Below are 27,492 nucleotides of genomic sequence, written 5' to 3'. Positions count from 1 at the left end.
CAGTTCCCTTTTTGTTTTTCTTTCGCCTCGTTGGATCGTTCCCTGTGATGGACACTGGCGACAGGGGATGTCACAAAAGAAAGACTGAACAGAAAACTCTTCAAACAGCCCTTTACTACACACACACACACACAGACAGAGGCCTGCTGTTGTTGTTGGCTATGGGTTTCAGCACCATGGACAGCACTGTCTCCAGGCCGGTCCAGGTCGTTAGATTTTGCTGCCTGTAGGGGGCAGCAGGAGCGGGTGCAGGATGACCAGGATCAGAAGCAAAGAGCAGGATCTTACCAAGGTGCTGAGGTCGACACTTTGTGCTAATCCTGCTTGGCTGAGCAGAAAAAGAGGAAGGGACTTATTGTGAAAACTTAAAAAATGTTGCAAGCGTGGACCCCAGAAGGAAGGAGAGAAATCCCACCGAGCTGAGGCAGCTTTCACTAAAAGTTTGTTTTTCTGGGTTAAATACAAAGACTGAAACTTGACTTTGTTGTTGAGAAGAGTTACGTTTTTTAATTATATGCATGCGTAGGAAGATTCAATGGAGGGATTTTCTGTATGTTTGAGTCAATTCAGTACAAATCACTCCCAAGATATCATATTTCTACCAATGTTGACATCTTCATGTGCATGGGAGTGAAGTCGCTGTAGATTCTAATATCTGAGAGCACACTGACAAAGTGCACTGCTTTCAAAGTGAAGTGGGGAAATGAAAGTCAAATTAATTTGAGGTTAGGGAAATGCATGTGTAAGTGTTTTGTGTTAAAACATTTGCAATTTGGCAGTTTTCTGTCCTGAGCGAATTATGAATAAGTTCAACTAGAAAATCATGTATATCACTTTCATTATTGATCAATCAGCAAATTATTTTCTTATACAGCAGAGCTTAAATACGGTGGCAGAAAGGTCAAACAACATGAATGCAAAAGGGACAACACAACTGAAAAAATACAACACAACCATGCATTCTTCCTGTCTAGCTACTTCAAGCACCTGTACCGAAAAAACCTCAAATACACAAGCATCGCATTGTAAGTAGCGACTGGCTTGACTGAACTTTCATAAACAACCACTCACTTGCTGCTCGTTTCATTGTCAACATCCATTGTCACTCACATCCATTGTGGTTGTGTTTCCATTGTGCGGCTTTTGCATCATGTTTTTTGTATAAAATATATTTCATCAGACATTTATATCTGTTATATATGATGAAGCTGGAGCCAGAGCATTTTTGGAACACATATTCTACATTGATAAAATGAAGAGTATCAGTAGTTTATCAAAAAGATACACTGAGTAATAACTTAGTGTATTTTGACAGGGTTGCAATGACCCATTTTATTGTGGGCAGTTGAGATACATGGGTGTAAATATCAACAAAGGAAGTAAATGGTTGACTTCATCTGTACATTACATTCTAACAAAGAAAGTGATGGTCTTGCAGTCAGTTCAATGTACGCTTCAGATACTTTAAATGAGACAGAGTAAGTTTATATTACCCATTCATCTGTGTAAAGACAATTCATAGAAAATATAAAGCAACTCATGACTAAAAGTTTAAATTGGTTAACACTTTAAATCACACCTCTATCTATGTCTACGTAATTTTAATACAGCCATACAATACAAGTATACAAGGTTATTTTGTGGTTAGAGAAAAGTACAACCAAAGAGGGTATGGAAAGCAAACATAACAGCTGTTTTTTTTTTTTACTTCTCATACATGTGAGACGGGTTGAGGCCGTTTTGTATCGTAGGTAAGTTCTCATAATGCAGGAGAAAAATAAAATAAAATCACCACCTTACTAAACATAGCCTGAGTAAGTGTACAATATGCACACTCGAGGAAAATAAAAGCTATGCGAGAAAATAAGATACTAAAGGATCACTGCTTCTCTGCTCACTCTGGTAAAAATAAGTCTCTGATGTGTGTCCATGAGTTCCATCTTCTGGCAGCTGAGCGCCACTGGAGCAACAAAAGGGAGCGTGTTGGCCGGGTTTGGGGAATAGTCACTGTGTTCCTCATCCAATAAGACAGCAGAAGAAAGGGGGGGCGCAGGAAAACTAGCTGATTTTCAGTGTTTCTTTTTTATAAAGTCACATTTTGTAATATAAATCAATTAAGTCTCAAGCTTTTCATTCCATCTTCAAAAGAGGTGTGCCGCTAGGATGCTCTTCTTTTTTTCGTCTGTGTGGCTTGACGCTGGTGGACGGGTTCTCATTGGTTGTTTTTGGCTTTGGCATGTGTCAGAATGTGAGACTTTAGGTTGGTTGACTGGGCGAACTTCTTATTGCAGCCGTCGAAAGGGCAGACGTAGGGTCGGTCTCCAGTGTGGATCCGCACGTGTGTGCGCAGGTTGAAGTCCAGAGAAAACCTTTTACCACAGCCTTCGAATGTACACTATAAGAAAAGAAAGGAACGGGAGTGTTGTTTTCCATGAGTGTGACATCGGACTTTGATAAACTTCTTCCCCACATCAAATACCTACTACACTACGCTTGTGAGGTCACAAAAAAAAAGTGAGTAGTATTTGCCCGTCACTTCCAGAGCACTGCCTCACAGCTCTGTCTCTATTCTGGAAAGTTTGCACTCCAGCCAACGATACCAAAAATAATACTAGGTTTGCCAAACACATATTTAGTCCCCATCCAAAAATCCTTTTTTCATGACGTGTTAAAAGTGAAAACTGCTTAAAAACATAAACAACAAAACCAACACAGTTATGTTTGAAGAAACCAGTTTGATCTTATATTTATCTGTATTATATCTATAATAATAATACTGTCTATGTTTTACACAAGAACAATATAATTTGTTGTTTGACATCAGTTGATTAAGATGCTGACTTTTCACCTGAGACATGCGGCTTAATCCCAGTATTTTAGGATCATATCATGTGTGTAGGAATATAAAACATATATTAGATTATTCTGCAATATTCTCATTTTAAATTACAAGCCAGTGGTTATTATAAATGATTACGATTAACTAGCTATGCTACAGCATTAAAATCTTCTAGTCATTCTACATGACAAAAATTGTCAGTCAATGATGTGTCTGTTTTGGTCAGTTGTTTCAAAAACAACACATTCTCATAATAAATTAGAATAAATATAATTGTACATGTGCAGCAACAGAAAGCTGGACAGACATGGCAGCTGTAATTATGGGGGTGAAACTCAAAAGGCCTTATTTACCCATCAGAAACACTCGCCAAAATATTTAATCTTCACTGACTTCACAGTAATTACAGAGAGTAAATTCAAATAATTAGCAATTAACCTTTGAGTGTATTCTTAAACTCTGAGTTCATGTAAATTCTGGGCCAATAAGTAACACAGACAAAGTTAACTAGTTTTAATGCATTTAGTACAGGGTGGGTGTTCTTTCTGAACCCAAAAAGTCAGCGTTTCTTATGTTCCCAAACTGGAATGAGCTTATCATGTAAAAATAGTTGCAAGTGGATCTATTAATGGAGGGGAGTGTGATGTTACCGACCTGGAACGGTTTCTCCCCCGTGTGAACGAGTTGGTGACGTTTGAGTTTGGAGCTCTCAACAAAGGCCTTGCCACACTCGGCGCAGACGTGCACTCGGGGTCCGTGGGTGTGGAGATGCTTCCTCATGGCTGAATTATCCCTGAACATTTTTGTGCAGCCCTGGGGAGAAAAAAGACAAAATAGGTTTGCAACAGGGTTGTAAACTCTGAAGTTGGGCAACAGAAGGTTTTTGCTTCTATATTAATACATGTGCAGTGGAAGGAAAAACAAAGAACAAACTGGTTTTCTGAACAATTTGGTTATTAAACGTGAATTGATGCTCATCTAATCAAAAGTACAGAAAACACAATATGCTAATGACAATTAGAATCTTTTGTGTCTTTATTGAAAGCACTCTTTAATCATTCATAGCGCTGGTGGAAAAATTGAGTGCACCCTTGGATTCACTAAGTGGTGGAAACCTCCTTTGGTAGAATTAACATCACACAAGCTCTTTTTTCTGTAACTGCAGATCAGACCTGCACAATGTTCAGGAGGAGTTTTGGACTGTTCTTCCAACAGAGCTGCTTCAGCTCTGACATGTTCAGAGTATGTCTGGTGTGAGCTGCTGTCTGAGCTCATTTCACAGCATCTGTATCAGGTTAAAGTCTGGGCTCTGACTGGGACACTCCAGCAGGCGGGTTTTCTTTGTTTGATGTCGTTCTTTAGTAGATTTATTCACGGTTCAGTCATTGTCCTGCTGAATAACGCAGCTTCTACTGAATTTCAGCTGGCAGGCAGACAGAACCCTGTAAAAGACCTTGATAAATATAGGAATTCATTTTCCCCTTCAAAGGTGCACAGCTCCACAGGCCAAGACACAGCAAAGCAGCCTTGAAAAATGGTGCTCCCTCGGCCGTACCTCACCATTTGGACGATGTTTTAGTGATATACGTTCTTTCTAAACAAGTCCATCTTAAGCCACATGTCCAGACATTTCGGACAGTAGCCTTTCACAAATGAACGCAGCAAGACATTCCGTGGTAGAGCACGCAGGAGGCAGGACATGACGTATAAATTCAGGTGTGGAAAACACATTGCTTTGTTTACAGCACCCTCTCGAGTTGTTTATAATGTCACTGATTATCCTGCAGTGTCTTTGGAGTCCTCTCAGCTGGGTGTCCTCTTCTAAGGGGTGCAGCCACAGAACTAAATCATCTCTATTTACAGACAATTTGTCTGACTGTGGACTGATGAATATCTAAACTGTCTGAGACAACTTCGTAAACATTTCCAGCTTCATGCAAATCAACGTTTCTTGATCATGAGTCCTCTGAGAGCTCTTCCCTGCAAGGCACCGTTCACATCATTAGATGCTTCTCATAAACAGAAAACTGAAAATGTTCACATGTTTTTCTATGTTGAAGTAACACTAACCTCCAATCTGGTTTCATTGATTTGACCTCAGGTTTATGAACTACTGACTCCAATAAGCTATTATTGGTCATTAGCCTCAAATTACACCATGAATCTATGAATAATGTATGATTGAATAACACATCGATTCACGTGTTAGTAAAAATAGGTTGAGTTTGTTCATAATTATAACTTTGATGAACCATATTTATGAGAAATTCATACAAAAATCATATTTTTTTCTATCCACTGTGATGTTATGTTTCCTCAATATTTTATATCACTTTAAATTTAAATCAAGTTTAAACCCTGAAAATAAGAGAATCATGCTTCATTCTCCTCTGAAGTGTTAATGTTCTGTTACCAGCTTCACTCAAATAGCAGATGACTCATTGAGATCAAAAGCCTTTATATGAGCTGAATGGGTAGAGCTCAGATGAAGCCTGTTTGTTCTCCTGAGTACATGAACATTACAACACTTAAGTGCAGTTCTAATGCTTAAATAGCAGTTGTCTTTCGTTTTTCAATTACACCAAAAGCCACAATGTGAGACTCTTAACCTTGTTAGGAACAATTAACTCATATCATGGTTAAGTGGTGGTAATGTTTGTTCAGGGAAAATGTCATCAGACTCACTTTATGAGGGCAAGCTATCGTCCGGGGAGCGTCGTCCTCTTTGACTTTCCTGGGTTTCATTCTGTTTGGAATAAAAGGGACATGGTGAGGAGTTTTAACAAACACAAATAAACACATGTTTCAATGCCATCCCATCATCACACGCACCCATGTTAGCTACTGGGAGTTCAATGTTGAGTTTCTTAGTTATCAAAAACAAGTTCCAGTGAGAGGTGTATGCTGCAGTAGCTATATCGCTGCTCGACATTTCAACAGTGGGAAAAAAACTCTGCTTTCCGTTTAACTGATTGACACTTACAAGACAAATAAATGCCAAAACAACATATTTTAATAATATTCATATCCTTGTCTAAATGTATTGGTTATTGCTTCTTTTCCCTGTGAGCTATTAACTTCTGATTGCACAAAATCAATTTAGAAAGGGCATCTTTTATTCGAGTATTTACTGACACTTTAAAAGACTAAACTATTAAATGACAAAATAATTGGATGAATAATCATTAATGAAAGTGTCTAGACGGACAATGACAAATCCTGGTGATTATTTGTTTATATTTTACTAAATTAACAACAGAATATACATCTAGATTTGTGCTCTTTTATTATGAGGTCCTATCAATAGTATACCTGGCACACAAAATACTACACACATACAGTAGACATATGTTTTACTTATTCTTACTTTTTGTTTTCATAAGTGATCTTGGTTTAAAAAATGTAATAAAAAAACTGTTGCTACACCAAAAATGAACATGCCATTTTTTGGCAACACAATCTCTGACAATTGTACCAGAGCCATCTTTGTACACAAAATGTCACCCCCTTCATTTAATTTCATTTGAATTAATAGCATTATATGTTTGAATTATTCCTCGCTGTTGTCCACAGTCACATTTACTCTCGGTTCAGTTCTGCAGGGACAGAGTCACACTCACCTGGCAAACTCAGCCAGCTGCTTGGGGTCTGACAGGTCGATCCCCGGGATGCCACCAGGGGGCAGCTTCTTCCCCGTCATGTACTCGGAGTAGTCTGGAGGGGAGTTCTCCCCGACGATCTGCTCCTCCACCACCGACTCATGGTCAATGTCTTTATTGTTATCTAGGAAAACATTACAGAGACTGAACCGATAACACAGTACTGTGTCCCTAACTGCAGACCTGGGGGGTGAAAATATCTGCAGCTGCACAACATTTGTTACAGTTAAAGTCACATTACTGTTGTATAGTTACTCTAATAATATATCTAAACACCAAATGTATTCAGAAAATTACTTACTTAGTTTATAATTTACACTAAAAATTTTTAAATTAAAACAAATGTTGAGACTAATATGTCTTCTTCTCAATAAATGAAAATCACCATATGGGGCAATTTGAATTACCTTTGTGCACAAACACAAACTGCCACACAAATATAAACTTTCTTCAACAGACATTAGTGCTATACTACAGATCAGGATAAAAACAACTGCATTCACTTCTGATCTGCTTTATAATAAAAGTCACATGCCTGCATGATTGTGGAGGAATCATGAAAATATGACATATTACTAAAAATGTGGAGTATTACCATACATATAAATAATAAAAAAATAAGTTCATAGTTCCCTATTGCAGATAGTGTTGCACTTTTGACTTTGTAACTAAAATATGGTAAAACATTGTAATGCATTATGCAGGAAACTTTGAATTGACTTTGTGCACAAAAACACAAACACATGCTACACAAATATAAAGTTGCTTTAGCTGAGTGAACAGGACAAACCTATAAGTATTTCTAGGCTGAGTACAATAGTTAACTTTACTGATTCTTTTAGTCCAGATTTTGGACTTGATACTTACTAATACTACGTATTAACGTTGAATAATCGACAGCTTAACACATGCCAATGCCTTGAATCATTCAATTCAAATGTCTCTGCTCATTCAAATGACTCGACTCTAAAAACAGCTACAGATATTAGCTGTGTGCAAAGTGAACAGGCTTATTAGCAGTAATAACCAGTTTCTCTTATTGAGCAGTTTATTAAAACGAGTCATCACAGAAAACACAAGTTGTCTGATGTTATTAAATCCGAAATGCTAATGCTGGATTAGCCGCTGGTTAGTGTTGGTGTGCACACAGTACCATCACACAGGCTGCTAGCATGGTGCAGACGCTAGCCTGTGTGGCTAACTAGCACCGCCCGCACCCGGAGCTAACTGCTAAACCATTAACTGGCTAAATAGCACCTAGCTCAAATATTTCACACATTTTAAGCTTTCAGACTTAACGTGACTATTCTGCGGTGAATGAGCTGCATGTAAGCAGCGAATGTGCCTCAGAAGTGCGGCCTGGAGACACAGCAAACCCTGTCTGTCTCTATCCCGAGCACCGCCGCCATCTCTGCCTGGCCGCGACTATCGCCATTTTTTCGGGGCCGCCGCCATACTTACTAGACTCTGGGAATATGGCGGCGCCCAGCAACACCTAAAACATGGCCTCCCTTCAAAACAAAAACATTTCGGAGTGATACATTGGGGCTCCGCATCGAGAAACGCGCAATATTCGTCGCTTCTCACGGCGGTGCGACGGGACCACTCCAGGAACTAGTCTGGTGCAGCAGGACAACGCCCAGGCAACGAGGCCTCATGCAAAGGCTAACAGCGAAGCTGACAGAAGCGGCAGGGCCAGCGTTACTTACCCGATGCCCACATCGTGACAGAGAACTCCCCCTCCAGTGTCTTTATTTGCACCTGCTTCTGTTCCCATTTTCTCCCGCCGGCCTCCACGCCACTAAGGTAGCTCTTTTTGCCCGTTTTCTTCCCACCGGCGCCGCCTGCCCGTTTCACCCGACCCACCGAGCTCTTCCCCGCCACAGTCACCAAAGTCTGCTCGATGTACTCGTCCTCCACCCCCGGAGCCGGTACCGGGATGAGGATCTGGTCCTCGAACCCGCCGCCGTCCGTGTGCAGGTCCGAGTCGTCCCCGCCGACCACCTCCTCCCGGGTCTGCACCAGGATCACCTCCTGGTGGTGATGGTGGTGGTGGTGGATCGAGTTGGGGTCGTCCGTGACCAGCGGCTGCAGCGCGATCATCGGCTGCCCGTCGTCGTCGTCGTCGTCTTCGTCTTCGTCGTCGTCATCCCCGCCGACCACCGTGGTCTCGATAGTCTCCACCGGTATCGTCTCTACCTCTATCTCGTGGAGCTCCACGATCTCGGCCGGCATCTCCGAGCCGTCTGTCTCAATGTACAGCGTATCTCCGGATGCCATGTTGAATCCCGCCAGCTTGCCTCTCTCATTCACGCCGTGTTGTGCTCCTGGTTGGGCCCCGCAAACACACTCACACACCCCCTGCTCTGCTCCTCCGTCTCTGCTCCTTCGACAACAACTCCTCTCTCCGGCCCACCACACTTCTCGTCGCCACTATGGGCTCTCACACGCAAACATCGCGAGACTTGTCTGAGGCCATCTCTCACAGACAGGATGGTCACTAGGTTTGTTTCTAGTGTTTCTAAAAGCTTCAGAAGTCAGTGCAGTCAACAACCGATCCATGTGTTTGATAAAATGTGTATTCATTGATCCTGATTGATTGATTGATTGAATTTTGGGTATTAGTGCTGATTGGTCTTTTTGATTGACCAGCATCTACAACTGGAAAACCTACAAATCTTTCACCAAATAAAATGTCTTATTGCTAATATTGTGCATAACCTCAACATATGTTATTACAATTTCTTATTTCTTATTATTAGCAATATGGTACGTGAACTCAACATATGACATGTCATAAATTGTTTAATATTAGTAATATGGCTCATGACCTCAATGTGTGACATATGTTATTACTTTTTTAAAATTTCAGTAGTATGGCACTTGACCTCAACATACAATATGTTATTATAATTGTCTTTAATTATTTTTTGAATATTGCACATGACTTCAACATATAACATTTTATAGAAACATTTTATTTCTTTTATTATTAGTAACATGGCCCATGACCTCAAGGTGACATACTAAATAGATAAATAAAACATCAATTGGTCACCAGATTAATCTCTGGCTCCTTGTCATAGATTCTCCATGTCCATAGAACTCATGCCAACATCACATAAGCTCAATATCACCCAAATATTCAATTACATGTCTCCACCAGTTTAATTTAGTGGATGGTAATGATGGAGTATTTATCTATAGCTAATACGCTTGAGCTGAAAATATGTTAAATATAAAAATGTATTTCCTTACTAGAAGCTACAGCAACTATAGGGCCTTAAAGGAACACATATATAATATACTAATTGTACTTGATTCTTGCTGCTCTGGGTTTGCACCCTCATGGTTGAAAACACTTAATGTAAGTCGCTTTGGATAAAAGCATCAGCTAAATGTAATATAATACTTGCATGCCAATTAAGTCCAACAGCCTCCTACACTGTGTGCCTCACTTTAATAGCACAATAAGGTTTCTCAGAAACAGCTCAGATGTTTCACACTCCTTTGTGCGGCACTGGCTGTAATTTATGGCTCATATTCAACAAAAACAGCTTTTTGTGTTAAAATGAAAGAGTGAAAATAAAAATTGGAGTCAGACAGGATTCAAAATAGCACCCAGACAACACAAAAGGAATGAGATGGCCTCATTTATCCGAGACATTGTTCACAGTTTTATTTAAATTCACTTTAAACTCGTCTTTTTTGTTGTTGTCCAACCAGGAAGCACTTTGTCATAAAAGGAGAGAATAAAATGAACAATACTTCACCATACCCTTGCAGCCAATAAACATTTTATTAACAACATGATCACAAATACTCTGGTGTATTATTTCATTTTTTATACGATTGCAATATCCAAAGAAGTTTATCCCACCCTTGGTTTCAGGTCTGAGCCTGTTTTTTTCTGCCATACATAGCTGTGTTGGCCAAAAGGATAAAAAACTTTTTTTTTTTTAAATGTTCTGGGAATTATGATGAGAAATATTTTTTGGAATGTGATTGCAAGTGTATCTAAAACCAAACCAAATGAAAAGAACCAATATAAAATACAAAAGGCCGACGTAAAATGATGTGCAATGATAATTATCAACATTATTGTTACTATCATATTCTCATTATCATTTCCTCATTGTTACCATTGTACTAGCTACACTACTACTACTCATATTAACATGACATAGACAATCATAAAAATGATAGCAATAATAATGAAAATGATAGCAATAATTAAAAAAACAAACAGAAGACAAATAAAATCATATACATTTTATTATTTTCCTTTGGGCCGAGGACAGAGGGGCGAGCTGGTCTGACAAACGGACAGAAAATGTTTATAAATCAGAGGAATCAGTGCGAAAGTGTGCCCCATTCACATCTTTGTCTCCAAACACACAAACCAAATGTTACACAGACACGCCTGAGGTGTTAGATCAACGTCGCTGCATTGCTTCAACACCACAGCTGAACAGGGTGAGTGGATGTCACAGTTTGGGCCTTCGTCCCTGACTTCTCCTCCTCAGGGCCACAGCAGCTGCTTCAGGGGCAAGGGTTCGAAAAGGTGGTTCATGTCGGGGAGCAGCTCTGAGAGATTATGTCGTACTAATTCGACTGAGTTCATGTCTAATGGCTGCAAAGAGAAAAAACATAGGAACAAGTTTAGTTTGACTGTTCAGGTTCTAATGTGACAAGTCAGAGATTATGTAGAGAACATAATAACTTATTGATTTCCCTATGGTTACCCAAGGTAAATACAATAAACATTTTTATAAATAAAATAAAAGCTTACTATACTATTTTAGTTAATTCAAAACAAATATTTTATTAGGTCAATCAATTTGGCCGCACTATATATATATATATATATACATATTCTTTTAAATGTGATGCAAATTAACTCTATAGGTTGGCATGTGAGTTGTTTGACAGCTAATCTGGAAATAACAATAAGTTTTGATTTAATGAATCTAATAAAGTTATTTATATTGTTAATATCTGTGAGAGATGATACATTATCTCTGCTTTGCTGCAAGCTGATGAGTTAAAGGTTTTCATGAAATTACAACATTCAGTTTTCTGGGATTCTAGTGCAACCCAGTGGTCACATCTCTACATAACTACCAAACTCCCACCATCCCACTGGGTAGATTTCCCATCAAACATTCACTAGTGTATTTTAAAGAAAGAAAATATTCTTTCATTTTGATTGATTAACCCCATTTCTGTCTGTTACAAGACATAATGAAACGTACCATCGATGATTTCATCCTTCACTTTGTGCAATTCACGGAACACCTCTTCCAAGATTTCCTGGTGAAGCAAGAACAAATGACGTGTTTATGGAAAATCACATATTTCTACTTACAATAGAAATCATTGTACATGGAGAGCTAGCAAAAACATTTTTTCCAATCCAAATCATTTCTTGGGAAATGATATTTGGAGAGCAAAGGCAACACTGTCAAGAAAACACAAACCTCGTGAGTGTTAATTTAATTTTCTTTTTTTTTTACCTGTTTCATTCTATCGAGGTCTGCGTCTGTGTCACTGCCACTCCCCACGGGCCGTACCCTGCATGATAATAAATATCTCTGTTAGATTCAGTGCTGCTGCTGTGCTCCACAGACGTATCCAACACTTCCAGCTCTCACCTTGAGACCATGGACCTGTCTGCAGAGTTGGCTCGGTCCCACGGCTTTTTTGCACCATCTAGATGTTAAAGGAGCCGGGAACAATTAGATGGAATAACCAGCAGGGACTTACAAACAGTAGAACATGTGTAGATTACACACATATTTACATCAGAGGTGATTTGCATTTCTGACTCTGCTCTTGAGAGAGACATTGTTGTGTAGATACATGTTACAAAGTGAAAACCTGATTGACTTGTTTAGTAACGTGTGATACATGGAACAATTTACTCTCACTGATCATTTCATGGAGGATCATCATCCCTCTTAATACACTGATACAGAGCAGAACGATTCAATTAAGGCTGCCTGCTGTTCAGCATTTAAAAGACATTTTCTTCCACAGTGACACGTGACTGTCTGCACGGTGTATCTTTAATTTTAAATATGTCTGACTTTACTAACACAACAGAAGATGCTCAAACCACTTGCATTATATTACACAAAACACTTCATAGAATTAGTTTTCCCCACCTGTGGCGTTCTGTCCACCCCGGGTGCTGGGTGACGGACAATTTGGATCATCCTGAAGAAAGACACAGGTATCAATAAGCATCACAACCTCATCGTCATTATGGACACTGTCATTTGTTAATAAGGTTCATTTGTGTTACATTTTTTATGTTAAATCACACGGAGCTTCTCCTCCTCTCCCTCTTCATCCCATTAAAGTCAATCAATACATGTGACTGACTTGACTTCGTGGTGGCAGCTGATCGTGGATTATGATCACATCTAGATTGCTTGAATATTCCTGCCCACATACACTAACATTATTGTCAATACCACTATGATTACAATTGTCACTGATACACTTCTCCATTTATGTTAGACATTGTCTTTTCCCATGACTCTTGTAAATAATGACATAGGTTTACATGTGTATACATATCTATTCTACTTGTAGTAGTGATTTGTAAATATGGGCTGTACAAATTAAATGTGATTAATTGATTATGTCTGTTTTAATTTTGTATTTAATCTTGTGTCAATGGAGGACTTGCAAAGTAAGAACTTCATAGTATGATGCGATGCTCATTTTACTGCACATAAGACAATTAAACCTCTTAAATTTTAACACTTGATCATTTGCATTTATTTTTCAGTCACTAATTCCTCAGTCACTTTTTCCTCACTGCACTCTGACTATGCCTGTGTGTTATTTTATCAGTTTGCATCAATGTTTTTAATCCCTATGCAAATAACTCAAATTAAGATACAGCCAAAGTGGCAGTGGCATCATTATCACACTCATCTAATCACCAGAGTCATCATCCTAATTACCGTGATAAATCTGTCAGAGAGCACAAGCAGCGTGAATCACATATCATCACTGTTCTCACTCATTCACTCACGTTTTGGCTGTCCTCCGGCTTCTCTGAGGCTGCTTTCCTTCTGGGGAAAGAAGAAACCTCGAGTAAGAACAAGGCTGAATCCAGGATTGTCAATAGTTTTAACTGGTGCAATAATGATAATGATCACCAATAGATGCTGAATCACACATTGATTAAACAATTCAGTGACCAATTATTGTCCAATTTGCTGTCAGGATATAGGTTTTGTGGTTTTCTCTATGCATTGCTCTGACCTTCGTGCCAACAGAGCGTTCATCTCCTCCATCAGTCCTCCGCTGCCTCCACTTGTTCGGTTGGCATCGTTTTTGGCGCTTGAGGAGCTGTCCTCGGGCTGAGGGGAGAGGAAAGGTAGTGCACATGTCCGTCACGTTTCTGAGAAATAAACCACTAATATTCTGAGTCATCAAAAGCCACAAGGATAAATCAGTGTCTCACTCTCTGAACGCGACGCAGTTTGGCTCCAGCGATCATCGCGGCGAGTCCCGTCTGCCCAGGCGACTCATCCCCGTGACTCCCAACACCCATGGGTAGTGGCGGTGGGAGAGGAGGCTGGGGTGCCCCTGCTGAGGGTGGTGGAGGTCCCGGCGGTGGTGGAGGGGGAGGAGGGCCGCCCATGTTCATTGGGGGAGGTACTACTGGTGGGGCCACAGAGAGCACAGCAGGGTGGCCTTGGAAAGGAGAACCTTGAGGGAGAGTGTGACACATTTTTTTTTATATGTACCTGCACTTAGATAATGATAAAACATATTTTACTAAACAATAAAATTGTTTCACTATATAAATGCCAGTCGACTTATGTGAGTACCTGAGTTGGAGGTCCGTCGCTCCCGCTCCATGTGCGCCTGCATCTGCTGCTGCTGCTCCATCATCTGCCTACAGGGACAGGAAGAAAACACACAGCTGGTCACTTAATATCACAAACCACATGTCTTATCTGTGATTCTGTCATTTTTATTGGCCTGAGTTCAGCCGACACTCTCATACTGGCGACCAGAGAAAAGTCCTCCTGTCTTCAAACCACACTGGGACACTTTAAATGTCAGCACGCCCAAAGCACAGTGATTAAAACGATTTCTAATCCAGAAATCAAACGACCAGTTGTGCACCAGCTATAGATAGATGGATAGATGGGTAGATGGATAAATGGATATACAAGTAGACAGACAGATAGATAGATAGATAGATGAGAGAAATGGATAACTATGATACGTCCTGATCTTGGAGTTGCAACTAAACTATGCTGTTTTTTTAGGGCAACTTTATTTTCCAAGGTTTCTAGATTTTGTGGAAAATGTGGGATGGGTTTTTTTTCTGTTTCTGTCACTTTGCTGCAGGCAGCTTTGATTTGTGCAGTTTGTAGACTCAACATGACTTGAAGTCAATGACTAGTCTACACATTTCGGATGATGTTTTGACATTTTCCATTTTAACGTTACAGCTCTAAGTAAAACGTCTTTCCTCTCGTCTATCCAAACCCGCTCCCCACTTCATCTGCCTCCATCTCACCGCTGCCATTGAACCTTCCTCATCTTTACTCTCATCCCTGTGTTTGATGCTAGAGCCATATGTATGTCACCACTCAGGAGAGAGAGACAGAGAGAGAGAGGGAGACAGCTCATGGAGAGGAAGTAGAATTTTCCAGCTGTGTTTTGAAGTGCTGAGACAGCAACCTGACCGACGTGACAGCAGCCCACACAGCGGGAGCACTGCTGCTGAGTAATACCTCCTCGCTACCACTGGAGAGAAGTCAAATTAATTTGCATCTGCTGACACACACACACACACACACAAAAACCCACACACATAAGCACACAATCTCCCCTCACAATCACAACTGTAATCCTTTGTGCCTGAGGTACAGTTTAGCAGACATGGGATCAGATAGAGCTGTAACTCCCATTATATTTGTTCTTTTAAGCCCTGGCATTTGGCATTTGGATGAACCAATAGGCAGAGATGAAACAGGTTTAAAAACAGCAACAAAGACCTAGTTGTGTCTGAGTGTGTCTCTGAAGGGGAAAGAGGAACAGTAGCCACAGTGGAACAAATGTACGCTTGCTTAGTAAACCATGGAAACTGCCCCGAGCAGCATTTTAAATACTACTCCATTTTCCATTATTTTTGGATTCTACAATCTGCCACTACAATTCAAAATAAAAAGGGCCTTCTTGTGTTAGAGCAGTTTTTTTTAAAGCTCACTGTCTGAGTTAGTACTGTAATGGCATATTAAAGGGGAGGAGAGAGATGAAAGAGGATAGGAATAAATGTCAATACTCTCTCTCTCCGTGTGACAGGTTGTCAGACACATGGGAGTGCACCATCTACCCTAATCCTAACCATGCTAACACATGCTGTTCAGACTGAGTTCACTTACAGTTCATCCACTAGTTTGGAGATAAGTCAGTAAAATGTCCACAGATACCTGAGCTGAAATACGAGGAACCTCAGCAGTAAACATTTTGGGAGCAGACAGTAAATGTCACGGCTCTAAATATAGAAGAGGATCATTTATCTCCTTTCAAAATTCAGTTCTCAGTGGATATGTTTTACCTTGCTCTCTGAACTTCTATCTCATCTGAACTCGGCCCATTCTGGACTTGGCGCTGGACAGCTGGACCTGAAGAAGAAGAAGAATGAAGAGTGAAAACAGAGTAAGAACGTGAGATGGATAAAGTGAAGCTAAGCTCAACAATCCATCATGAGCTTTACAACCTTAATGAAGATTTGTGCCAGTCAAGACAATTAACGCCCCACTGACAGGGAATTAAACAGCAGTTGATGATGAAGTCCTCTTTCTTCAGTAATGTGAAATGAAAAGCAGATCAAGCCCTCACTCTAGGTAAATGAACATAAATTGATATTTTCCGCTTTTCTATCATGGGCAAGAAGAACATGATACGGTGCCACAGCTCAAGACTGAGGTGCTAAGCCCTGACGTCACACTGCTCTTCTGTTACCCACAATGCTCTATTAGGGATACATGATGCTCCATTTGATTCTCAATATTCTCTGAGAAGACTATACCCGTCACGCACAAGTGTACATGCACCGTTGTCTGGGTATCGGTGTCTTTTGACATATTTAATTTAGTTAAATGTAAAATTGAGCACAAACACGCACACACACACACACACACACACACACACACACACACACACACACACACACACACACACACACACACACACACATACATTCACAAATCAATCAGAGACAAATGATATTCTGCAATGAAAAGCCATTTTCTGAGACGTGTTAGGGAAAGTAAAAATAGAGCGGGTGAAGGGAGTTACAAGCGAACACTCTTTAGTTGAAAATAGAGAAAACTCAATTGACTGTGGTTGTTGACGCTGCAGCTTCTGGAGTCCACCTTCACTCATGGGACAACGTTTTTATAGCTTTCAGGCAAATCTGTCACTTTTTGAAAATACTGCATCTTCCTTCCTGCTTTCATCAAAATCAACAAGGACTATTTTGTCTTAAATGACCTGAAGTCACTTAATTGAAGTTGAGAAGTCACAGAAGAGGACCCTCAAAATCAAGGATCTGTGACTCTCTCCAGCCCCCCCCCCTCTTGTTTACGATGCGACACAAGCTGCAAGGCTTTTGAGATTTAATCCATTTAATACCACGAGTGAGGCCTCTCAGATGCAGAGCCAGATAGGGAGCATAATCAATTTTAGACACGACAAGATGAGGACGAGAGGACGTCATGCTCATGGAGAACAATCAAATTGGAGTGGATCATCAGTTTTCACATCACTGAACTCCTCTGGGACAACACTAATCTTCGTTGTTCCTCCTGAGAACGACTTCACAAGAAAGGTTCTGAAATTAACACTTGTCTTGGCATTGGTCTCTTTCTGTAATTTAAAAATATCTTGAAGTCTTAAACCTTTTCAAAGTTACAGGACCAAAGACGCAGTGAAAATACTTTTATTTTGTTGATTTATGATTTCTTTCCTTGTACGTGCTAATGGGGATTGTTGTAGAGGGTAAAAACACAAAAACATTTGTGTCCTCCAAAGACACTGTAACCGTCCTGTCTAATGAAACTTGTCCCGTACATCACAGTTTTACAGCTCGACACAGTCGGGCCCTTTTCTGGGTCAATGCTCACTGGTGATTCTCTCCCCTGCTCACATCTCTAATGGAAGTGACTCTGAGCCAATGGTGCTAATGGCTGCCATTGATCAAGTAACAGATACTCCAAAATAACACGGGACTACAAAAGACCTTACTCATGCCTACTATCAGATACCGTATCCTACACACACACACACACACGCACACACATTTACGCCCGCTCCTGGTATTTTACTTGCTTACACTCACAGCGTGTAGTCTATGATAAAATTGGTTTCTGTTTTTGTTGGTTTCTGCAGTTACTTGACCAAAGTCAGATTTTTAAACTGCACATTATTTTTGGTTTAGAACAATAGATTCCAATTGATCTCTTTTACAATGGGCACAGACTGAAGGTAATTAATTGAATCCATAAAATGTCAAGAGAAAGTGGAAAATCGGCATAATCTGTTGAAAAAGAGTGAGTAAAGGAAGCAATTATAGCAGACTATGTTTTGAGTCTTTATTTTCCTTTTACAAATCTAGTTTAATATATCACAGTGGAAATAAAAAACATTAGTATGTAAATTGTGGAGTGGCTGACAGCCTTCAAAGAGGAAAGGCACAATCTAGCTTTATTTTATTTATTTTTTTTAATATGTAGATGTAAACTTTGTCCTGTCTTTCGAAAGTTGTGATCACATCTCAGGGCGCACTGAAAACTCATTTGGGATCACTCAGGACAGATGTTAACACCAGATCTGAACGGATTCATAATCAATCAATCAAAAAATTCTCAAAATAAATATGTTGAAAAATAGCACTTTATATAATGCATTAATGATACCTTAAATAATACTTTTCATTAAGAGCCATGTAGAAAAGTGCAGTGCTTTAACTTGTGTTATAAGCAGCCAAACAAGATGTTGTTGGCTTCATTTACGTTATGATTGTCATGTAACTTTAGAATAACAGTTTAACTATAATAACAGCCGATGGCCAGACTAACTGTCCAATCAGAGTCACACACTTGTAGGAATGGACACTGCAACTGTTGAAGTACGAGGTACACACACACAACACACACACACACACACACACACACACACACAAACACACAAACACACACATACAACACACACACACACACTTAGAATGATAAAGTTGTCACACAGAGGTTCAAACACAGACACACAGAGCTTTACTACCTACATGACATGCTGAAGAAGAGGAACCGGCTGTAGCAGACACAGAGGCACTGACAGACCCACTCCCCGCTGACCATCTCTCGCCTTCGGCTACTTTCCCTCCTCCTCCTCTTCCTCCCCCTCCATCACATCCCTCTCTCTCCTCACCTGTGTTTCTCCCCTCCTCCACCCAGCCACTGTATCATCTGTCATCTTCTTGTAATCCACACCTCCCGGCAGAGGCAAGAGCAGCAGCAGCAGCAGCAGCGCAGCGAGCAGCTCTGGTTAATGTTTCAAAAGGTCGTGTTTGTCTGTAGGCTGTGCGGCCTGATGCGATGCACACACACGCACATACTGCAGGAGGCTCATCCTAATGTATCTCTGTGTCAGACTGAGCGTCACACATTTAGATCTTGAATGGAACTGCTTTTCCCAGGTTGGGAAATTAACAATGGGAATATAAAATCTTAATTTTCACATGCTGTAAAGAATTAGGATGGAAAGCTTCAGATGCTTGCAACTAAATAGAACTTGTGCTGACATTTGTGACAACTACTGTTGTCCAACATCCAAAATCAAAAAAAATGTCTGTAATTAGTCAATAAATTATTTACTCAATCAAATGTCATAAAAATAATACAGAACTGAAATAGTTTGCATTTGTATTTTCTCAAAGCACCTTACAGTATAGTTTCTGCCATTTACACACATTCAGTAAGTAAGTGTATGTAAATGTGTATGTGCAGCAGTTCTCTGTCAGGGGCAATTTGAGGCACAGTAGTTTGCCCTTGGAACACATGAGGGAGACTCAACTGGAAGTGAACCACTGACCTTCTGGTTAGTGGATGACCCACTCTACCTCCTGAGCTCCAGCACACAAACTTTAATAGACTCTAACACAAAGTAATAAAAAGCAGGTGTACAGGAGGTCTGCTCTTAATTCATCTTGGGCTAATTGAACCAGCTTGACTGATGATTAAATAATGATTGGACCAAAACTGTCATTAACTCATGCAGTTTGGTCTAATCTACATTCTATAAAATACAGCTTCCCCCTAACTTTGAATAGGGTAATAATTTTGTGATGTACACATGTTATAGTGTTTTAATTTTCTTTTGTTATATTAATAAAGTGATACGAAGTTGTGGAAGTTTGTATCGTTTTGAATCATTACAGCCCTACTTAATATAATCAATATCACATAATCCTCAATATGGATTGGATAGAAATAAACACTATTCTTTAAGTTTTCAAGGCCACATTTTTTGTATATTTACTTGATTAATGACTTGACAGAATTAATAAACCTGGAATCACTTCATGATTTCAACACAGAAGCAGAATCTTGTGGTTGGCAGTGAGTTGGAGTATTAAAATACTCAGGTATAGGTAAAATACCAAACTCTAGTATTTTATTGCCCATTATTTGTGCCACAATCTCAGTGTTGTATTATTGAAAAAAGATTTTGACCTCCTTGCCACTAGAGGGTGTAGGCACACATGCTTAGAGAGTGAGTCACATTCTGATCTTTGCTTTACAAGGTGTTAAAGTGTCTTATGAAAGCTGCTATTCACGCAAAGTGTATGTGATAGTGGAAGGATAATGTTTCCTCCCATGCAGCTGAGGCCACTGCTGTATTTTAGCAAGCTTCTAACATTGAGGCGTTTAGTCTATGTGTGTGTCAAGTGTGTGTGTCCCTCTCTTGTGTGATTGTGCACTTGTGTTTGGCTGATGTCACTCGAGCCTCTTTGTTCCTCGTCCCCGTGTTGTTAGACAGATGAAAAGATCCGCTCTCTAGCACAGCACCCAGGGGAGATCGTCTCAATGACTCACTCTAATTAAGAGGCTTGAGGGGACGGCAGGGGGAGTCACACACACACACACACACACACACACACACACACACACACACACTGCTACTGCTGGAGTTATGACAGGCAAGCTGAGTCTCTAATTCTATCACTCTCCAATTTATATTCACAGAGAGCTCAACACTGCCACACATCCATTATTAACACAACCTGTCCTGTTCAGCAGCGACATGCCAAAAGACGACAAAAGATTTCAGCTATTCTTAGACGTGACTGGCTGCAGTGCCCCCTTATCTATTTTTAATAACACTATGACGACATATGTCACAGTAGAAAGGCTTCGCTGATGCTCTGTAGGTGAGCATCTGTACTCGCTTATGATTTGCTGAGGATGCTGTGTCATGACTTATATCCAAAAGTGTCCAGCAGAGGGGACTAGGTGTCAAAATGAAGCTGATCTATATTCATACTCTGATCGGGTCTGATACACAAAGACAACAGAGAAGTCACAGGAAATGAAGGGATGAGAGAGAAGAAGGATGAAAAAGCAACAAGAATTCTCAAGATCTGACTGCATTAGTGATATGCAACATGTTAATATTTGGCTTCATTTATTTACCATCGCATCAACTCTATCTCTTCCAGTAATTTGACGAGTTGCTATTTCAGAGAAAGTTTCCTTTCAGGTCTCCTGTCTGAAAGAGGACTTTTATGAGAGTCAGGACAAACACTTCATCTGCTCACATGTTTGGTGACTTGAGTTCAGACTGCAAATGTGCTGTGAGCTGATCTGTTCCTCTTAAACAGGGGGTAAGATGGAACCAAGGCTTAGGTCATCAATGGTTAACAATGAGTGTGTGTGTGTGTGTGTGTGTGTGTGTGTGTGTGTGTGTGTGTGTGTGTGCCTCCTAAAATAAGGAAATTATCCATAATAGGCTTCCTGAGCATTTTTCCATATGTACTAATTTTAGTTGGTGTGTGTGTGTGTGTGTGTGTGTGTGTGTGTGTGTGTGTGTGTGTGTGTGTGTGTGTGTGTTTGTGATGGCCCGAGGGAACACGCACCTCCATCCTGAGCGCTGAGGACATTGAGGGCAAAGAGCATGGCGTTGGAGAAGGTGGTGGCCTCCTCTTTGCTGGCGAAATTGAGGCCGTAGACCTGTCTGGCATCGCGCCACTGGTGGAAGGTCGGGGTGGCCTGGTTGTACTTGAGCCCCTTAACTATGGAGTAGTTGATTACCACCTGAGGGAGGGGGGGGGGGGGGGGGGGGGGGGGGGGGGACAGTAAAAAGAGCTGCAGTAAAAATGCAAACAGATTTTTCACAGTGGGGCGTTGATCTTAAACATCCTTTCTCCTTCTTTTTCTACACGGTGATATACAGTAAATCTACAGGGTGGAGACATAGAGTCACAATCTGTAAACTCTGGTTGTGATACTGGGGGGAAATACATTTAATTCATGGGGGTTTGCATCAGTTACAGGGTCCTTGAATTGCAAACGTTTCCTTTAAATGTGGAATTCTGTCTTGTTGAAGAACCCAATATCATATATTTTAACTTTGTATGTTTTTTACTATTTTTGATCATCTTTATTGTTGTTAATGTGTCTGTGTCTGAAATACCTGTGTTATCACTCCACACACACACACACACACACACACACACACACACACACACACACACACACACACACACACACACACACACACACACACACACACACATAGCAGAGCTGACAGCTAATGAGACAGTGCTTTTAGAGACTGACAGACGGGAAGCAAATTCCAGTCAAGTCACAGCGGAGAGGGATTAGTGCTACTAAAGACCTTTAATGAAACACTAGGGCACACATACACACACACACACACACACACACACATACTATTTTCCCAAATTAAACGTCCATTCAGTAATGACAACTGCAGTATCAGATTCAACTGTCACTTACACACAATCACAATCTCAAACAGCCTGAATGTTCTGTGTGTTGCAGTCCTCGTGCACAGCAATGAACCCTCTCTCTCCCCAGTGAATGAAATTAGTAACACCCCATCATTTTCATCACTTTCCTCACGCCGCAGCCTGTGTGTCACCGTTTACCTGCTGGTCCTGCAGCTTGACGCCCACCACTCTGAACGTGTTGTTGGCAGTGTTGTGGTAGATGTTGATGCGGCTGAATCCCTGCTGTCCAGGCTTGATGGGCACCCACTTCTTACTGGTGTCATCGTAGACCATGACGGAGGCCCGCGCCTGGCAGATACTCTGCTCACTGTGAATGAAAGAGGCACCAAGAAGAGAGAGAGTTAATTATAGGCAGATTTAAGGGAAACCCACCCCTGGTTATTCTTACAGTGTCAGACACCATCAATTTATAATAGAAACTTTCCCCCAAGAGAAATAAAGCAAACCAGTCAACAGCTTTTTCTGATTAACATTAATGATCATTTTCCTTTAACAGTAATTTGTCAGAGGATGTAATGAGACAATTACAGTGAACAGGGCAACAACTCAGGCGTCTAATCCTGAGTTACACTAATAGTGTAATCCAAATGTAATCAAGTGCTCGTCTAGCATCTGTTGGTGTTAATGAGAGGCGATCATAATGTGTGTGTGTGTCCTCCAGTGTTGGGTCTGGGTCTGCCTGCTTGTCCATCTGACTGCATAATCATAGGTCACTGAGGCTGCAACTCTCTCACTCTCCCCCACTGTAACACACACACACACACACACACACACACAGTAGTTTTGTGCACTTCACCATGTGTTTTACAGACAGAAGGGACTATGCATACTCTCTGCAGAGTTAAGGGGCAAATTGAAAATCAAGGTGCAAGTATATGAGCGATGAGGAGGACAAACACAGGGGAGGAAGACAGATAGAAATTTGACTTGTAAATGAGATTAACAAGACGAGTCCCATCTGTGTCTTTGCCTCTTTGCCAAGCTAAAAATTAGTGGATCAAACCCTGGGGCCAAGGAAAAGAGCTGCGTCAGGGAGGGAGAGGAAAAAGACAGAGAGGGGGGAACTCTGGGCTTTTAGATGCAGCACAGGGTGCAGGGGAGAAGGCAGAGCATCATACGTGATGATAAAGATGATAGTTGAGGGATTCTGCAGAGGCAATAGTTAGAGATTTATGGAAATGTGCTTGTTTGCCTTCTGGCGGAGATAAAACAGGCACAACTCTTACATCTGTAGACTACATCAGAGCTGCAGGTTTGCTTAGCTTAGCATAAATGGTGAAAGCAGGGGGATTCATCTAACCTGGACAATAGAGATAAAACAGTGTGGTTGACATTTCACTGTGGGAAAAACAAGCCTATTCTATTACAGGACTAACTACAGTCCTAAAGAATAAGGAAAGCGTGTCTGACTTGTAAACACATAGTAACCAATAGCAACACATTTAACCTTTCTGACGATAAGTATTCATGTAGAGGAACACCAGGCTGACATTAGGATAAAAGAAAGAATAATAGATTCACTGTGAAAGCAGCAGGAAGCAGCTGGAACTTGTAAAACCAGGATTCAAAATAACACAACAAAGAAAAAGAAAAGCTCCACATATCACCCTGCTGCATGCATATTAAGCCAAGAGGTATAAATAACTTTCTCTCAGACCCGTTATCTTACATTAGTGGTTCTGATGTGCACACACTTGAAATCAACTCGAGAAGCGGAAGGGCAACTATGTGTTTAATTTATTTTCTATAACTTGTCGACGCTGTTAATTTTTAAAAAGCAGTTCTTGGCAACCAGCTGAAAATGGCACCAAGGGCTCAGAAGCATGAATAAATGAGGTTCTTGTGCTAAAAGAGATGTGAGCAGGAGAAAAAAAGGAGGAGATAGGGAGAAGGAGATGGAGGAGAGAGAGAAAGAGAGAGAGAGATAGCGGGAAAGGGAAAGAGAAAGAGAGAGAGAGGAGCTGAGGCAACGAGAAAATGAAAAGGCAACAAGAAAAACAAAAAGTTTCTCTAACTGACAGTTGTAGGATGCACATACACACAACAGTAGTGTAGATTGCTCCATGCCACACCCGTTAAAAAATTAACAATCGCTCTGCAGCGCATGAATAAATCAGCTGCTTCTGAATTTACCTTGACAGCGTACATTCATGCAGACACATATGCAAGAGCAGGATGCAGACACACACTTTGAATCCATCATCCTCGGTCTGTTCACGACCAGCTGCTGCTACGGTAAATTCGAGCTGACAGAAATCTCAGGAAGCGGCTCAGCAATACTCTCCTCCGGGTCACCTCTGCAGAAACGGCCCGATCACAGAGCAGGATGATTGATGCAGGGCAATCATGTACAAGAGTAAAAACGGTGCTCGCTCACCATAAAGTCCTGCCTTTCCTGTTCTGACTGGACTCTCAAACTGTTATTTTAAAGTCCAGGATCAAATATAATCTCATCTCTTTGAACAATACAACATAACCTTGACAGTTATAACACAGGATGTCTCATTACATCCTCTTGACAGTTGTTAGTCACAGGATACTGAACACAACACAAACAGGGAAAGCAGCAGCATGCTGAAGAAATGCATGGTGGGATTGTGCCAACAATGGCTGCAGCTCCTCTCACAGACTCTGATATTTAGCTTTGCAACTGCGATGAGCGGAAACAGATTCAGAACTCTGCGACTTCTCAACTCAAACAACAACATCCACCATTTAAATGTGTTACAATCAAACTAATAATAAAAAGACATAGTTTGATGATGCTGTAAAGCAGTGTGGGATCATGGGAATGTAAATTATTCAAAAAGTGGCCAATGCAAACAGTGGAAGGAAAAATCAACCAAGTGGCTAACAGTGTGTTTTTCCTTTGTCATGTGTCATCTGTCCTGGAAGTTCTAACAGAAACAGGCAAAGGCACGAGTAATGCACATATAAAACATCCCATTACCCTGAATAAAAATCACTTTAATGAAGAATTGTTGCATATTTAATCTTTACAGAAAGTACCAAAATCGAAGATGAGAACTCCAGGGTCACGTACAGATGGATTTTGAGCTTAAAATGCTTAAAATAACATTATAAAATTTAAAGAAATGTTTGCATTTCAGCATCAGACATGTTAAGTTAATAGGTTACTGTGTCCAGGGTGAGACTAATGAGGCTTGGTAATGATAAACATATGAATTATTCATCCACTCTGCGGGATGTTTGCATGGTTAAAAACATATTTTGTTAAAATGCGTTTTTTAAAATCTCATTGCTCGTCTCAAAATGCACAAGACCAAGAACCACACACTGTTAGCACAACAAACTCATTAAGTTGGTCTTTGGGTCATTTCCGGGTTAATAAGAAGCTGCATGCTTTTCCTCTCTCTCACACAAAATAAGACACATTTCTTTCCCCACATTTCAAAGTCTGCATCACACGGGTCAGATGGAAGCACATCAAAAAGCATCTCACATTTCCTTCATCTCTCATGAGTCTACTCACACCTGGACCAGTCACATCCATTCACTTCTAACTAGCAGTTCTCGTCTCTATTTCTGGTGCCAAACGTCCTCCTTGCACTAAATTTACTCTTCTCGCATCGTTTCTCTGATCCGAGATGAACGGCACAACCGCGAGTTGTCATAGGAGAGGGATGCGCTTTTCGACTCACAAGGGGAACACATTTAGAAAAAAGAAGAAGGAGAGAGGAAAGTGAAATATACAGATGACAAAGCCCTGAAGCATGAAGCTTAATTAGCACTTTGATCCTCTCTGCTGCCAAACTGCCAAAAACAGACAGAGGTGGAGTTTAAATTTAGTACAATAAGTGCTTGGTAATGGAGATTGCAGCTGAAAATTCTCACACGTTTCCACTTTATTGCTCTTGTGTCAATTGGTTTTCTGTCTGGGACACATGAAGTACTCATCTATTAAGAACATAATTGCAAACATGAGCGGATCATTGACTTTGGCAACAGTTCCTATGAATCAGCTCCAGCCACAAGGCAAGTCAGGAACTAAAACCTTAATATCAGTCGCTCTGAGTCACTTATGAGTCTCCGCTGAGTGAACATTACAGAGAAAATGTTTGTCATGTATGTTTGTACTGTTTCCTCTGTGTGACCGCCTGTCAGTGTGCGTACAGCGTTTTCATGTGTCAGTCCTGGTCCGTCTCTTACACTAATCCGTGCTGTCAGATGGCCTTGTATATGTCTCGGCCTGCATCCGCGCAGAAGGCAGGCTGCAGCTCCACCACCCTGCAGACATCACAACATCAAAGCTATTGTGCTGCTCCACTTTCTGGGGCCCTGCAGCTCAAGGCGGCGGTGCACTTACAACAAAGAATAAGACTCTGCCCGAAATAGACACACACATGCATTGCTGCATGCAAATTTGGGTAAATTCACAGTATAGATTCATCCAGTTTGTGTGAATGAAAAATGCATCTGTCACCTAAACATATGCCCCAGGGTCAAAATTAATGAGCTTAAAAGTTGGCCATTGGACAAAATGGTATTCAACAAGGCAACATAGCTGATTACATGATCACACATTGTTGCTGTGTGTAGCATGTGAATTCGCCTTTAGCTGCAAGCCTTAAAGTCACATACTTGTTTCTACAAAAATGTTGTATCCGCATAAGGCAACACATATCTCTGGGTTATCATGGTGGTCAAACAGAAACAAAAACAGGAGATTTACTGTCCTCACAAATAGAAATATGTCTTGGGCTTGAAAGTGCTAAAGTAAGTAAGTCTAATTGTGGAATTCTGGACCTCCAAAGGGAAATATTTTGTTGCCTTTGGATTTCTACAGCAAATCCGAAAAGAAAGCTTATGAAAGTAATTTGAATAATGGGAAATCCCCAACAATTGTTTTGATTGGAACTCAAGTTAGCATTATCCAAGGTTTGGGGATCAATCTAGCAGAA

At 40.7% G+C, this 27,492-nt stretch overlaps 2 protein-coding genes across 6 annotated transcripts in view; both read right to left on the bottom strand.

Annotated features, from left to right (window-relative positions):
- Positions 1–1,302: 1,302 nt before the first annotated feature.
- yy1b (YY1 transcription factor b) lies at positions 1,303–8,956 on the bottom strand. 2 transcript variants are annotated; one of them, XM_020091633.2, is made up of 5 exons: positions 8,208–8,956; positions 6,460–6,610; positions 5,525–5,585; positions 3,494–3,652; positions 1,303–2,395 (listed from the first exon to the last, which is right to left on the bottom strand). In XM_020091633.2, exons 1-5 carry the CDS (start codon positions 8,776–8,778, stop codon positions 2,213–2,215), a joined length of 1,125 nt encoding a protein of 374 aa, XP_019947192.2. In that variant the 5' UTR covers positions 8,779–8,956; the 3' UTR covers positions 1,303–2,212. The 2 variants fall into 2 exon arrangements, with proteins under 2 accessions (XP_019947192.2, XP_019947191.2); XM_020091632.2 differs by having other exon boundaries at positions 6,460–6,622; positions 8,208–8,926.
- A 1,182-nt stretch (positions 8,957–10,138) lies between these two features.
- Positions 10,139–27,492, bottom strand: part of evlb (Enah/Vasp-like b) — a 38,480-nt gene continuing 21,126 nt past the window's right edge. For 2 of the 4 annotated variants that reach the window (XM_069514790.1, XM_069514791.1), the window contains exons 2-13: positions 22,709–22,877; positions 21,674–21,851; positions 16,097–16,163; positions 14,352–14,419; positions 13,982–14,229; positions 13,780–13,877; positions 13,547–13,586; positions 12,666–12,717; positions 12,153–12,210; positions 12,015–12,072; positions 11,754–11,811; positions 10,952–11,131 (exon numbers count right to left, since the gene is read on the bottom strand). In XM_069514790.1, coding sequence (XP_069370891.1) covers positions 11,094–11,131; positions 11,754–11,811; positions 12,015–12,072; positions 12,153–12,210; positions 12,666–12,717; positions 13,547–13,586; positions 13,780–13,877; positions 13,982–14,229; positions 14,352–14,419; positions 16,097–16,163; positions 21,674–21,851; positions 22,709–22,877 — 1,132 coding nt within the window. In that variant the 3' untranslated portion in view covers positions 10,952–11,093. Of the gene's footprint in view, positions 11,132–11,753; positions 11,812–12,014; positions 12,073–12,152; positions 12,211–12,665; positions 12,718–13,546; positions 13,587–13,779; positions 13,878–13,981; positions 14,230–14,351; positions 14,420–16,096; positions 16,164–21,673; positions 21,852–22,708; positions 22,878–27,492 lie in introns of all 4 variants that reach the window. The other 2 variants (XM_069514788.1, XM_069514789.1) reach the window with 2 other exon arrangements.

This window comes from Paralichthys olivaceus, chromosome 19 (genome assembly GCF_024713975.1).
Source record: "Paralichthys olivaceus isolate ysfri-2021 chromosome 19, ASM2471397v2, whole genome shotgun sequence".
NCBI classification, from domain to species: Eukaryota; Metazoa; Chordata; class Actinopteri; order Pleuronectiformes; family Paralichthyidae; genus Paralichthys; species Paralichthys olivaceus.
Note: the sequence above shows the minus strand (reverse complement) of the source record. Positions and strands in the feature narration are given on the sequence as shown.

Coding starts and splice junctions, on each gene's coding strand:
- yy1b (XM_020091632.2), bottom strand. CDS start 8,778: ATGGCATCCGGAGATACGCTGTACATTGAGACAGACGGCTCGGAGATG. Junction 6,623..8,207: donor TGTCACGATGTGGGCATCGG/GTAAGTAACGCT, acceptor ATGTTTTCCTAG/ATAACAATAAAGACATTGAC. Junction 5,586..6,459: donor CAGCTGGCTGAGTTTGCCAG/GTGAGTGTGACT, acceptor TATTCCAAACAG/AATGAAACCCAGGAAAGTCA.